Source organism: Lathyrus oleraceus, chromosome 3, assembly GCF_024323335.1.
Source record: "Lathyrus oleraceus cultivar Zhongwan6 chromosome 3, CAAS_Psat_ZW6_1.0, whole genome shotgun sequence".
Classification (NCBI taxonomy): Eukaryota; Viridiplantae; Streptophyta; class Magnoliopsida; order Fabales; family Fabaceae; genus Lathyrus; species Lathyrus oleraceus.
In genome coordinates this window covers 179,955,483-179,970,428 of record NC_066581.1, presented here as the reverse complement: position 1 = coordinate 179,970,428, position 14,946 = coordinate 179,955,483, and the positions used below count along the sequence as shown (strand labels likewise).

The 14,946-nt window shown below is 37.0% G+C and overlaps 1 protein-coding gene across 1 annotated transcript; it reads right to left on the bottom strand.

Moving 5' to 3' along the window:
- Positions 1 to 1,649: 1,649 nt before the first annotated feature.
- LOC127129041 (calmodulin-like) lies at positions 1,650 to 2,645 on the bottom strand. The gene is made up of 4 exons (XM_051058367.1): positions 2,500 to 2,645; positions 2,223 to 2,380; positions 2,017 to 2,094; positions 1,650 to 1,908 (listed from the first exon to the last, which is right to left on the bottom strand). The coding sequence occupies exons 1-4, from the start codon at positions 2,573 to 2,575 to the stop codon at positions 1,765 to 1,767; spliced, it is 456 nt and encodes a 151-aa protein (XP_050914324.1). The 5' UTR covers positions 2,576 to 2,645; the 3' UTR covers positions 1,650 to 1,764.
- Between the last annotated feature and the right edge of the window lie 12,301 nt (positions 2,646 to 14,946).

Below are 14,946 nucleotides of genomic sequence, written 5' to 3'. Positions count from 1 at the left end.
CACACATTTTCAGAAATCACTCTTTTCTCACTAAACACTTCGATACTTCGAATTTGTAGAATTTGTGTGAAATTGCGGATCCCTAAAACTACAAGTGAACACTACTTATATACTAGTCCTAAAATAACCTTATGCAATGGTCGACTCGGAAAATTACGCCATGTTTTCGTCTCCATGCAATCTTTGTTCTCGATAGGCTTCCACATGTTTTGGAATAATTATTTGATCTTATCCGCTTTTGCGTCATTCGACCGCGTGGAGTAACACCATATTGAAAACTCAAAATTTTACTAAGTCCAATAAACTAACAAATCTATGATCTTTAACTAACTGCTTGGAAATTTGACCAAGATCACCAATATCATTCGATGGAATCAATTTGTCTTAAATGCATACCTGATTCCATGGTCGAATGACCATTTCAACCCAAGTAAAAATCCAAGTCATCAAACAATCTTCAATAATTGTCAAATCCTTACAATTAAGGCTTGTGTCGAAAATTCGAGGTAACACACTCTTAATTCAAGCATTTTTTATTCAAATGCTTTGTTATTATATATTTCTTTATTTGTTGTATCCATTTAAGCACTTTTTCATTTACTTATTTGAATCTTTACATTGAAAAACCTTTTAGCATTAATACATTTTCTCAAACGTTTAACACAAAGTGTCCTTTAGCATTTTTCGTGATTGTTTACTAAAAACGCCAATAAACATCTGCTATACGAGCTTGAGGCGCACTAAGCGAGGAAATGCGGCCAAAACCAGTTGTAGGATGAACTGTAATTTCTTAATGTTGAAGATAGTAGGCGCGCTAAGCAAGCTTTGAACCTCGCTTAACGAGAATGACAAGTTAGGACCCTATAAATAGGAGTTAAGGCAATTCAGTTGAAGATAACTTGGTGTAATTAAGTATTTTTCTTAGTAGAGAGTGAAATAAGTCCTTGTGTACCAGAAACATAATAGGAGAGAAAAAGAGAGGAACATTAAGGGTGAAAGCGTTGTTCGAGAAATTGGCAACAAATACTTTTCAACATCTTTCTTCTAGGGAATAATTGTAAAAACCTAACTAATTTCTCTTTTGTTAGGGTTACATGTCTTTCTTTGAATGCTTATGTATTGATCACATGATGGAATTCTATGTAATGCTTTTTGTGCTTTAATATTGATTAATTCTTTGTTTTTGATGCTTGTTTTAAATTAGCTAGCTAAAACATGTTTTCATGGTATGACTTGATAATCGAAAAGTACTAGTCATTACTAGATCCAAATTCTTCATCTATTGCATATACTAATATCTAGACATGTATTTATATTCAGTATACATATGAACTGTTGAAACTTAATATTCTCGTATTGGTTAATAGGATGAACGATCGTCTATTGAATAATATTATTGATTTTATGTTGACTCGGACATGAGCTACGATGAGAGCAATTCACATTAATATTAATAGTTGAATTGCATATTACTTATTAATGATATGTATGGCATAAGAATATATAAGAATATATCAATGAAAGCTAACCCCAATAAATTTTTTCAATTTTTAAACCCTAAAGGTCATTTTCCTTTTTGTTATTTTTATTTTCGATAGAACATTCAATGAAATATTGAAAAGAAAGCATTGTTTAACACTTCTGTAATATGTATAATGTAAATATTGGTGTATTGTATTGGGTTACTGAGGACCAAAGGAACATTTGTACTATGTCATTGGATAATTAAATTAAATTATTTTCATTTTTTCTATAATAACTACATCACTTTAGCATCATCATCATCATCATCTTTGCAAATTCTTCATAATTAAGTTTACCATCGCCATCCAAATCCGCCTCTCGAATCATTTGCTTAGCCTCTTCATAAGTTAGCTTCTCTCCCAAATTCTTCATTACGTATCTCAACTACACAACAAAACAATTTTTACTTAACAAAACAAAATAATAAAGAAAATTAATTTCTCTAACTAATTATTAATACATTAAATGCTTAAGTTTATTTGCATGTTTTACCTCCCTTGCATAAATATACCCATCTTGATCTCTATCAAATACTTTGAATGCTTCTTTCAGTTCATCATACATATTTTCCTATTAAAATTTAATTTTACAGTAATATAATAATATCATTAGCATCAAGCAACAAATATTTAATTAATCAATTTAATATAGAAGTTTATGGTTTAGGCATAGATTTGAAGGATGCAAGAATATATTACCTTTATTTTTCTACTCATAATATTTAAAAACTCTTCAAAATCCATATATCCTTTTCCATCAATATCCACTTCACTAATCATATTTTGAATTTCTTCTTTTCTTGGATTTCCATCTAATGTTCGGATTGTGACTGTTAATTCATCCACCGTAATAAACCCTAAACATCACCAAAAGCACAAAATTATAGAAAGTCAGAATCAGTTTCAAAGAAGTACTATATATTGTTACACCAAAAATGGAATTGAAGAAATTAAAATCCCATATAAAAATACACACCATCTTTGTTCTTGTCAATGAGACAAAATGCTTTGTAGATTTCAGCAATTTGATCTTCCCTCAAAGAATCTGTCATTATTAATTATGAAGACAACTTTGAATATTTTTGTTATCTAATGAAAGAGTGAGAAAGAAATAATAAGCATGTGTTACATGATATTTTCTTCGTGTCTGCTTCATTGGACTTATAGGTTAAGTTAGTATTGGTTGAAATAGTCAAAGACATCAATATAGAAGTCCATATTAAAAAAATTATGAACTTTTCATGAAGGAAGAATTTTCAATTGACTTCATTATATAAGTCAACGAAAATATATACTATAACGGACTTGTTCTCCTAGGAGGAAGCAGAAAAGTATATAGCTTTATATATATTTTTTATTTATATAGTATGGATTTAAATATGTCTTGTTTTTATTTTGGGTTAAATAAAAATGTCATTGTTACACGTAAATATATGCTTTTTATTTTTAACTTTCAATAAAAAATATCTTGGACTACACTAGTCATAATAATTGCTACGATCACTTGACTTGTCTCCTATAATATGTCTTATCCAACATCTACTAATTTAATATTGTGTACAATTTCATCCATCTCACAAAACTAATAGATTTTTTTTAATCAAGGGGAGGGCCAAAGTCCAAGAGAATAAAATTACTAAATTCTTGCTAGCACTAACTAAATCAAATAATAAAGAGAATTTCTTAATATATATATATATATATATATATATATATATATATATATATATATATATATATATATATATATATATATATATATATATAGATAGATAGATAGATAGATAGATAGATAGATAGAAGATAGATAGATAGATAGATAGATAGATAGATAGAGAGAGAGGTATCACGTGAAAATATTTACATGCTTCTAAATTTTGAAGGTACATCTTCGAACGCATCCAATCTTTAATTAACGTTAAAATATTTCGAAGATACACCGCCGTTTATTTTATGGAGATGTATTTCTGTAATCTATTAGAACAAAATAGTGCATATTGTATTTAGTTTACGTGTATTCATATGAAGATTTAAACCATATAATCCATATAGACCATATAATTCTTATGCAAAAAATGACGTATATAACTCGAGATGGTCCAAATGTCATATATAGTTAAAGTCGAATACAACGATAAAGTAGCATGAGGTGAAAATAAAATAACATCCATAGTACAACTACTATATACTATTGCGCTACTGTCTATATCGAACTACATCTCCTTTGTCTCATCGGCCTCATTTGCCTCCTCGGGCTCCTCGACCATCAATCCCCCCGATCTCTGGCACTATCTCCGGTACATCAATGCCCCTCGTGCCTCTGTCATGATGGAATCTAGGACTTGCCACACATCAGACCCATCAGGAAAGATATCTCTGTCAATGTCTTCTTGTGAAATCTCCACAATGCAAAGACATCTATGCAAGACATCCTCAATATGATCTAACTGTCCCTGCTCCTGCTCTAGTATCTCCTGATGAGCTGGCCTCGGTGGATCTCTTGGAGCAGCCGGCACCATATACAGATGTGACATCCTAAAGAACCACCTAATGTACCCATCCACGTAGCTCCATTCGCTCTCAGTTATGGTACTTTGTGTATTCTCTGGTACCAGATAACTCTTATAATCATCAAACATGTCATCCATCTATCTACGTGTCAAAATAGGAGGAGCATACATAATCGGGTGTTTGAGAATGGTCTGAGTGTAGTCGAACTACCGTATGACGCACTTGGGAAGATAAGGAGCAGTGAGACGTGATCCACAGGCCAATCATTAAGAGTATAACATTATCTCGTAAAGTGGTCACGTCTCAGGATGATCGACATAACTGTTGAAATGCATGTTCTCAGCAACCAAGTGATCAAGATACACTCAAAATGGATTAGTCTTCTAGTTCCCTCTGAGGGAGGGGGGGGGGGGGATATAGTAGCACGCGACTTATCCTCAGTGTAAGTCGGTACACTCACCCAACCGGAGATACGCAGGAAGTTCTGGAGGATCCAAGTCTGAAAAGTTTGGCACACACGAATCATAAGTAATAACGTTGTAAAGATGAAATGAAAGTTACACAAAAAGATTAAAAGACCAATACGTATTATCGTCAGTAGTGTGATGCTTCCTGTGACCTATTTTGTCTTCCACCTACAGTCCTATAATGACTTCGAGTACAAGTGATCGATAAATTAGCAAGTGTACTAATCTTCCATACAAAAGGTCATGGGATATGGCCGATTACCACATTTCCAACTGGTTTCCACATTCCATTCACTGCTAGATTATGCTTTGACTGCACCAACAACATGGCAGAATATGAGGCATGTATCTACGAAATCGAAGCAACTATTAATTTGAGAATTAAGATTCTTGAGGTGTATGAGGACTCTGCTTTAGTGATCAGTCAGGTTCAAGGAGATTGGGAAACTCGAGATAAGAAGTTGATTCGATATAGAGAACACGTGGTGACACTGATTCCCTATTCTGATGAAATCACTTTTTATCATATCCCCAAGGGAAGAGAATCAGTTAACGGATGCTCTAGCTACTCTGGTATCCATGTTTAAAGTCAAGTGGAAGAATGAAGCACCTGTCATCCATATTGATCACTTGGGTGAACCAACACACTCTCTTGCAATGGAGGTTGAATCTGACGATAAGCCTTGGTTCTATGACATCAAGAGATATCTGGAAAAACAATAGTATCCCAAGAAAGCACCCATCACTGATAAGAATGCTTTGAGAAGATTTTCTGCTAAGTTCTTCTTGAATGGGGATGTGTTGTACAAGAGGAATTATGATTATGTGTTGTACAAGAGGAATTATGATTATGTGTTGCTCAGATGTATGGATAGACACGAAGCAAGCATAATCATAAGGCCCATCCATGAGGGTTGTGAAGGTGTAAATGCTAAAGGACCCACCATGGCCAAAAAGATCCTTCAGGATGGTTATTATTGGACAACCATGGAGGTCGATTGTTACAACTTTGTCAGGAGATGTCATAAATATCAGATATTTGGTGATAAGATCCATGTTCCTCCGACTCCATTGAATGTTTTGACTTCTCCTTGGCCCTTCTCCATGTGGGGTATTTACATGATTGGTATGATCAAACCAAAAGTTTCTAACGGTCATTATTTCATTTTGGTTGCCATTTACTACTTCACAAAGTGGGTTGAAGCTACTTCCTATGCTAATGTTACAAGACAAGTGGTTACATGATTCATAAAGAAAGAAATAATGTGTCGCTACGGTGTTCCTAGCAAGATTAGTACTGACAATATCCTTTTGTGTTCACTTGTTTTTTCATTTTTATCACAAAAAGATATATATATATATATATATATATATATATATATATATATATATATATATATATATATATATATATATATATATATATATATTATTGTTTCTCCTATTCCCTTTTATTTATCAAACTGTTGTTTTATCATAAATCAGAGGAAGAATGATGAAAACAAAATACCCAAAATTGTTGATGATATGCTTTCGAACAAAACTTTATTGACGATGTAAGGAATTGTTTCACTTCCCAAACATCAGAGATATAATGAAGATAATCCCTCGTCAACCTCTTTGAGCCTAGAAGTTGGTGTTTCTTTATGTACAAAAAAACCCTTTAATCCTAAATTGATTCTTGCAGATGCCAATCTAGCGGGCCTTGTATTCATCATTTTTTTCTAGGCATAATATTCTTTTACTGTATCTGAATTCATCAGCATCAGCAAGTCATCCTCATCCATTGTGGTGAGAATGAGAGCCCCTCATAAGAAGGCCTTTTTGACAACAAAGGGTCCTCCATAGTTGGAAGTCCACTTGTCTTGATGGAAAATGAGCTTAAAGTGGGTGCAACAACCATAAAAACTTGCCCTAAATGGAAAGTCAACTATTTCCAAATTTAGTAACTTTTCCAACTCCTGATTAAATGATGAATCCATGATCCAACCTTGACCAAATTTCACATGTAGGCTCCCTTAGGCATGAATTTTGAGATTCCACTTTCAAAATGTCAGGAGTTGACTTTTCTGGCCCCACAATTGACTTTTCCCAAACTGTCTGATTCCCGATTCCATTGATCAATTGAAGCACTTCTAGCTCAAACAAAGAGCTGATTTTTTGTATATAGTGTAGGAGAATTTCCATCCAAGGCGCAGCGGAATTTAAAAATTTCTCCATTTAGTGATCCTTACGAATGGGCATGATCAGTGATAGAATCGTTACCTCTTGTGGCGATTCAAACCTTTGGTGCAGATCTCTGATAATGATCAAAACCTTTGATACAGATCCACGGGGCGATCACGAACGTTGAACGATGACAACGTCTCTACTCAGTCCACACGAACGGATTCCTTCAATCGCAGTGCTAGCTGTTATGAATGAAGGCTTTGAGTGAGAGAGAGATACGAAATTCCAACTCTTCAGTTGTGTTTTCTGTCTCATTGAGTTTCAATGCTTCTACCCAAGGGATTCTATTTATAGAACCACTTGTGTGGGCTTCAAGCCAAAAAATCCACTTAAGTGCATTTTGGCCCATATCTCATAATATGCCAAAATCACTTAAGTATTTGGTACCTTACCATATTTCGTATTCTACTTAAGTACACCGTACCTTACGATGTTCCTTAATTATTCTATCTCTCATTAATCCGTCCTTTGTGTGTGACCCTATAGGTTTTCGCGACGTTGGCAATTATATTAAATCACGCATTTAACATAATAAATAGTGAGCGGTATCTAGCAACACATCACTGCTACCCAAGTCACGAAAATGTCATGTGATCTGACAAAACCTCCTGTGATAATAATTATGTGTATAACTACCCCTTTGCCCTTATGTCTATATTGAACACAAGGTATAGACCGTGTCACCCTTGTCCAGTTCAATATTAGGCCCATAGACATTTATCCTGTTACGCAGGATTGGCAAATTCCATCTAGGACACTCATGTCCCTCAGCATGCTTCGTGGAGTACCCATCAACTGTCTTTATGGTTATCCAGTTACGGACAATGTTGGATCAGCAACAAAGCACTCGACTCTACATCTAGGATCCATAGTGGTTTCAGGCCGAAGAGTGGTATACACTATTATCACCATGAGAATAACTTATGACACTTTGTATAACTTTTTATATAGTATTCTCATAGCGGGTCAATCCGGTATAAATATTACTCCTAATATTCATACCTATGTTTAAGACTTGATAACTCTTTATCCATGATCCATGAGATGTGATCATCAGTCTACAAACATAATAGTCTTAATGCTTTAATATTATCCCACTTCACATTAAAGCTCGACTACGGATACTTTAAGAATAGTGTCCTTATGTTTAATGTGTTCTCATGATTAAGTCACACTTAATACATTAAACGGACTATCTATTCCAGGGACTTTATTAATCAACCATAATAAACAAAATGCCTTTTATTATTAATAAATAATTCGATACAAGTACCAAAAGTATTGGCCTCTAGGGCTTATACCAACATTTAGACCCTTGTGGACATATGGAGGGCCATGGAAAAGAGTTTCACCCAAGTGTCATACGGTGAACTGGACTTTTTGTGTTTTTTATCGCAATGTCGCGATTAGCAAGAGTCGCCACTGACTTTTCTTTTATCCAATAAGGAAAGGTGGAAAAGAACAGGAAAAACCTTAATTTAGATTTTGGGTTCGGGAGGTACATTATACAAAGGGAAGGTGTTAGCACCCTTTGTATCCATGGTTATCCATGGGCTCTTAATTGCTCGATCACTTATATTATTTTTGTCTAAAAAAAAAGTGTTTGTGAATTGTTTAGAAAAATTGTTTTGAAAAGAGAATTTAACTTTGTAATGATTCTTGTATGAATGTATACAAAGTGATTATCTCGTTTAGTTTTGAAAATTGTTTAGAAAAATATAACTCGGTAATGATTCTAGTATGAATGTATACCAAGTGGTGATTTTCTGAAGGTATTTTGAAAGGTGTGAGGTGTGAAAAAAATGTTTTAGGTTGTGAGCCAGCAATTAAGAGTTATACCGACCCAAGGTCTTTATGAGTATTTCCTATCCTTATGAGGGTAAAACTGTCCTTATTATTGAGAAATAAGTAGTTTTATCCTTTGGATGTAAAAGGGTCATCGTAGGGTCATCGATTGGTCATTGAAGGCAACAGTTACGAGGATACCTTAGCATTCGAAGGGACTATCATCTTTTAACCGTAGGCAACATCGGAGGGTCATCGAGGGACAAAGTTGTATATTCGAAGGCAACATCCGAGGGACTATAATTTATTTTATGATGATTTAACCGAAGGGTCTTTGCTAAGGGTATCCCCACGTTCGCGGGACATGACCGTAATATCGTAATCGTAAGGCAACAAAGAGAGGTCCAAGATCACTTATTCAAAGGCAAAGTTTTACAATTAATTATATAATTAGGATGAAACTCCACATTAAAATTATTAAAAATAATATATTAAAAAATTAATACATTAGAAATTAATACATTAAAAATTAATTTAGGGTGAAACTCCACAAGGGTATCCCACAAATAAAGTGGAATACCTAGCCAATAACCTTTTCCTGGGATATGTGAACCTTTACGAAACTCAAAAAAAGAAACATGTCAGAACACCAAATCAGGGTGCAATCGAAGATTACACCGGAGAAATATCACAACAATAAATAGGATAGGATGAATAATGCATGGCTATGATAAAAACATAAAAAAAACAGACTAGAAGAATCAGGTACTGTCTCGTTCGCCTCTGCCTCGCCTAGCGAAGGCCACGGATTTTGAATTTGAAAACAGCCCCATGTTAGGAACTTTGAATTTTATGGCATTTTATCACAGGAATAACATGGTCAAACATTCAGGGTATTCAGGCATATTTAAATTCCCATACGAAAGCAAATTATATATCAACATTTAATCATGATGCATTATATATGTAGATATGGCCAATTGAAAGTATAAACAATAGAGATACGCAAACCTGTTTGCCAATTCAAGGTTGAAGGGATTGACCACTTGTAGTATCGGAATAAGTTAGGCAGCGGGAATTGGACGGCGATGGCTTCGGTGCAGATGGGCTGCCTTCAGGGTTTCTTTACTCTGAATTCTCCGGGTAGGCAGGGTTCCTATGCCAAAGTTTCTATCCGTCCTTCTCTGTTCTCTCTCTTTCTTTTTCCTCAAGGTTTTGTTCCAAGGAAACCTCAGAGTGTTTTGCTTCTCTTCCTTCTTTCTCCAGTGAATCTCCCAGTGTAAACTCCAAGTCTCACTCCCCTACTGAAACTTCAGTATTTATAGACTAATTTCGTGGGTAATGGGCTTGGAATGAGGGAGACCCAAGTCCAAAATAATTTGTTATATTTTACTTATTTATTTATTTTAATTATTTAATTAATTAATTAATTAATTAATTAAAAAAAAAAATTTCTCTTTTTTTTTTCTTTTTTTTTTTTTTTTTTTTTTCGTTTTTTTTTTCGTTTTTTTTTTTTTTTTTTTTTTTTTTAGGAAAAATGATGGGTAATTTTTGGGGTATGACAGCTGCCCCTGTTCAATATTCTTGAACCGAGAGAGTTAGGATGGCGTGTATGCCATTCGTGGTCTGGAGGTGGAAGATTATTGAACACTAGAATGCCCCAAAAATTTGCACTTGAGAATCGACAGTTGGTCTTGATGGAGATGGGCTTAAAGATGCCATCCGGGAGGTTTGATGACGAAAGCTTCAGAATGAGCCGTACATTAGGCCAATTTGAAGACATGGGTGCCACACTGGGTCGTACGTTAGACCGTATAATGAGTCATCCATTAGGCTGCCGACTTCGCTGGGGAGTCGGAGTGTGTCATATGCTGTTGGGGATAAAGGATCAGAATGGACCATACGCTAGATCGTATCTGAGTTGCAGAATGAGCCGTACGTTAGGCTGAATCTGATGACGAAAGGGGTAGTCGTACGTTAGACTACACTTCAGAAATGTACCGTATGTTAGGTAGGATCTGATGATGAAAGGGGTAGTCGTACGTTAGATTACACTTCAGAAATGTACCGTATGTTAGGTAGCATCTGAGGGGATGGACATCCGAACGGGTCGTACGTTAGACCGTCGCAGAATGAGTCGTCTGTTAGGCCGCATCTGATGATGAAAGCGGTAGTCGTACGCCAGACTACACTTCAGAAATGTACCGTACGTTAGGTAGCATCTGAGGGTTGTAAGATCCAAACGGGTCGTACGTTAGACCGCGTTGGGGTTGTTGAAGTTCAGAATGGATCGTACGTTAGATCGTATCCGAGTTGTAGAATGAGCCGTCCGTTAGGCTGCATCTGAAAAAGAAAGTAGTCGTACGCTAGACTACACCCCTGAATGTACCGTACGCTAGGCAGCATCTGAGGATTTGAAGGTCCAAATGGGTCGTACGTTAGACCGCATTGGAGTTGCTGAAGAAGTCATATGTTGGGCTGAATCAGAATGAACCGTACGTTAGGCTGTATCTGATAACCTGTATATGTTGTACTTGCAATAAATGTCTGGGATGGGCTTAAAGATGCCATCGTTAGGAGGATATCGAAGTGTTGTCAGAATGAATGTTCCCATGAACTGTATTTGAAATATGTATCTGAATCTTGAATGTGATTGATAAAGGTGTCTGTCTGAATGAACCTTTTATTTTGACTATATCAGGAGGATAAATAACCTGCAAAGAAAAGTTAGCTTCATGCTATGTCATGATGTATGAGATGTTTCGTGTTATGCTAAAATAAATGCGAATGTTGTATGCATGCGTATGCTGTGAAATGATGTAATGAATGAGTTATGCGTATGAGAAGTTCTGCTTGGGGACTCTACTGGGGAAAATAAATCCCCATCTACTGATTGGAGATATTTGTAATGATGACCCTTTCTCGGCAGGGGGTTCTTGATTCTGTCTGATGGTAGAAATATTCCACAGATCTTGGCTGAGGATGGATGAGATGATCAATCTGTCTGATGATGCCGACCTCTGTTGGGGAGTAACTGGCTGTGCCGGGGAATACTGCTAATTTCTTCTGAGGAATAACAGACTTGCTGGGGGAATAGAATTGGTAGCGGATTCATTGGAAGCATGGTTAGACCTTCTCCTCGATCCTGAAGTCGGGTAGTAATTGCTATTGCTATTCTACGCATATATTTTGGTAAACATTTATCATATTCAAATGCACATATTAATTCAAATTAAATCAATGGACATTTACACAACCAAAACAGAAAAGTAAAAACAAAAGCATCTTTTTTTTGAAAGAGGGTTGTATTGATTTTGAAAGGAGGCCTATAAACAGGCAATTTGTGTACAAGGAGACAGAAATCCTAGTAAGAGGAAATTGTCGAAAACAAAGAGAAACTATGTGGAAGAAGTCCTATTGATTTTAAGTCTACTACTGTCATTATGTCTTCAAGCATCTCATCCCCTGCTGTCGGATGGAAGTGATTGGCTTGTTCAGTCCCTTGAACTTGGATGAAGTTGACTAAGAACGGGACATAGTCATACGCTTTAATCCCTAATTTTTGCCTGGACCGCCTTTTCAGGTTTTCAGTCCACCAGGATACCCTTTTTTGCCCAAGCCGCCTTTTCAGGTTTTCGACTTGCCGGGTGTACATTTTTTTTTATATATCCCTAATTTTTGCCCGAACCCTTTTGGTTCGCCGGGATGCCCTTACTTTTGCCTAGATACGTCGATCTAGCGGGTCTCTTTTATGCGTAGTATTTTTTAACTATGTCCGCGTTCACGGGATGTGGGAAGTCTTCACCATCCATAGTAGCGAGTATCATGGCTCCACCAGAGAATACCTTCTTAACCACAAATGGCCCTTCGTATGTGGGAGTCCATTTGCCTCTGGGATCACCTTGTGGTAGAATGATACGCTTGATCACCAAGTCGCCAAGTTGGTACACCTGTCTCTTAACTCTTTTGTTAAATGCCTGGGTCATGCATTTCTGATATATCTGCCCATGACAAACAGCCGCAAGTCTCTTCTCATCAATCAGATTTATCTGATCGAGTCGAGTCTGAATCCATTCATCTTCATCTAAGCCCGCCTCTTTCATGATTCTTAGAGAGGGAATCTGAACTTCCACTATTAAGATGGCTTCCATTCCATAGACTAAAGAGAACGGAGTTGCCCCTGTCGTAGTGCGCACTGAAGTGCGATAACCGTAAAGAGTAAAGGGTAACATCTCATGCCAGTCTTTGTATGTTACTGTCATTTCTCGCATGACCTTCTTGATATTGTTAGCAGTCCCCACGACGCCGTTCATCTTTGGCCGGTACGGAGAAGAGTTATGGTGTTTTATTTTGAACTGCGTGCAGAGTTCAGTAATCATCTTGTTGTTCAAATTAGTACCATTGTCAGTGATAACTCTTTCAGGAGACAGCAGGTTTCTCAAATAGGTATTTGATAGAATCCATCTTAGAAGTCAATAAGGTGGTATGATTCAACATATACTGTCTTAGTCGGCGAGCAGCCCAGGCCAAAGCACAGCAAGCTTTCTCGGGCTGTGAGTATCTTGTTTCACAGTCGGTACCTTTTGCTAAGGCAGTATATGGCATGCTCTTTTCGACCAGACTCGTCATGTTGCCCCAACACACCTCATTGAATTTTCTAACACGGTCAAATACGTAATTAAAGGTCTTCCTTCAACTGGTGGCATCGGAACTGGAGGTTCTTGGCGATATTTCCTGATTTTGTCATAAGCTTCTTGGCATTCATCATTCCATACCATCTCTTGATTTTGTCTCAGTAATTTGAAGATGGGTTTGCAGGTAGCAGTCAAGTGTGGAATGAATCGGGCAATGTAATTCGAGTGCCCCAAGAAACCTCTGACTTCTTTCTTGTTTATTTCAGTACCCAGATTTACAATTTTAATTGATTCCTCATGCGGCTGTATAGTCTTTTCTTCTTGCAGTAGTCGGGCAAGTTCTCCAGGGACTTCACAATCTTCCTCGCTTCCATCCTCGGCTTGGTAGATCGGATTTTCAAAGTCATAATGAACAGTAGCAGAGTCATTACCAACAGGATCCAGAGTGGATATGGATCGGCAAATTGTTACGTGAGTGTGTGCAAGAAACATAGCTTGTTTGAAAAATGACAGGAAAGATAAAGAGCGCAATATTTGAATGCAAAAAGTCCATTGATCTATTGAATATGAATATGCTTATGAAAATGACAAACCCCTAACAAATTAGCCATTGTGCCTCGGGCATAGACACAATGCTTTAAGAAGTTTGATTGTAAAAGAAAATTAAAATTTGCAATTCTAGAATAAACAATAACAATTACTCCTGACTAAAGGAAATCGGGATAATGTCTTCAGTCTTCCAATTGTTGAGTCCGTCACCAATTGTTGGGAAAATCCAGCTATCCAAGTCGCAATCACTATCAGCATCTTCCATAGCATTAATCTGATTTTTGACTATCTTTCCAGAGTTAAACCCCAGGCCAGCTTTATCAGACTTGTACGGTACATTGATCAGTTGACCCCAACCAGCACGATCACCATTTTCAATCGCGGCTTGAGCATCTTTCAGAGAGATCATGACAGGGGGAGCACGAACAACCTTGGGCACAAGGGGAGTTGGCTTAAGGACAGGACTGGGTGGAGGAACCACTTCAAATGACTGAGAAGGAGTCTCAAAGAATTCACCATCCATCTCAACGTATTTGAAGGCTTGCACACTACTGACAATATACTCTTCTTCTCCACATACAGTGACAACCATGCCTGCTATTGGATACTTCAGCTTTTGATGAAGCGACGAAGCTACCGCACCTGCCCCATGGATCCAAGGGCGCCCCAACAAGCAGGAGTAGGCGGGACGAATGTCCATCACGTGAAAGGTAGTGTTGAAGACTTGAGGTCCTATCTTGATAGGGAGAACCACTTCACCATAGACAACACTCTTCGCACCATCGTAAGCACGCACCACAACATCACTAGGTTTCAGTTCAATGCCTTTGTAGTCAAAATTATCGAGTACAGCTTTCGGGAGCACATTCAAGGAAGAGCCGTTGTCGATCAACACGTGAGCCAGGGTGGTCCCCTCACACTCGATGGAGATATGCAGAGCTTTATTGTGATTCTTTCCTGCTGGCGTCAGGTCAGCATCGGAAAAGCCTAGGCCATTGTCAACAGTCAAATTAGCAACATAATGTTCGAATTGATCGACGGATGTTTCTTGAGGCACATGAGCGGTCTTCAAGAATTTCATCAATGCATTGGCATGGGATTCAGAGGATAATAACAAGGACAACATTGAGATTTTAGACGGAGTATGCCCCAATTGTTCCACTACATCAAAATCGCTCTTACGGATGATTTTCAGCATCTCTTCCATTTCCTGTTTGGCAACATCTTCAGAAGTAACTTCGACCGATG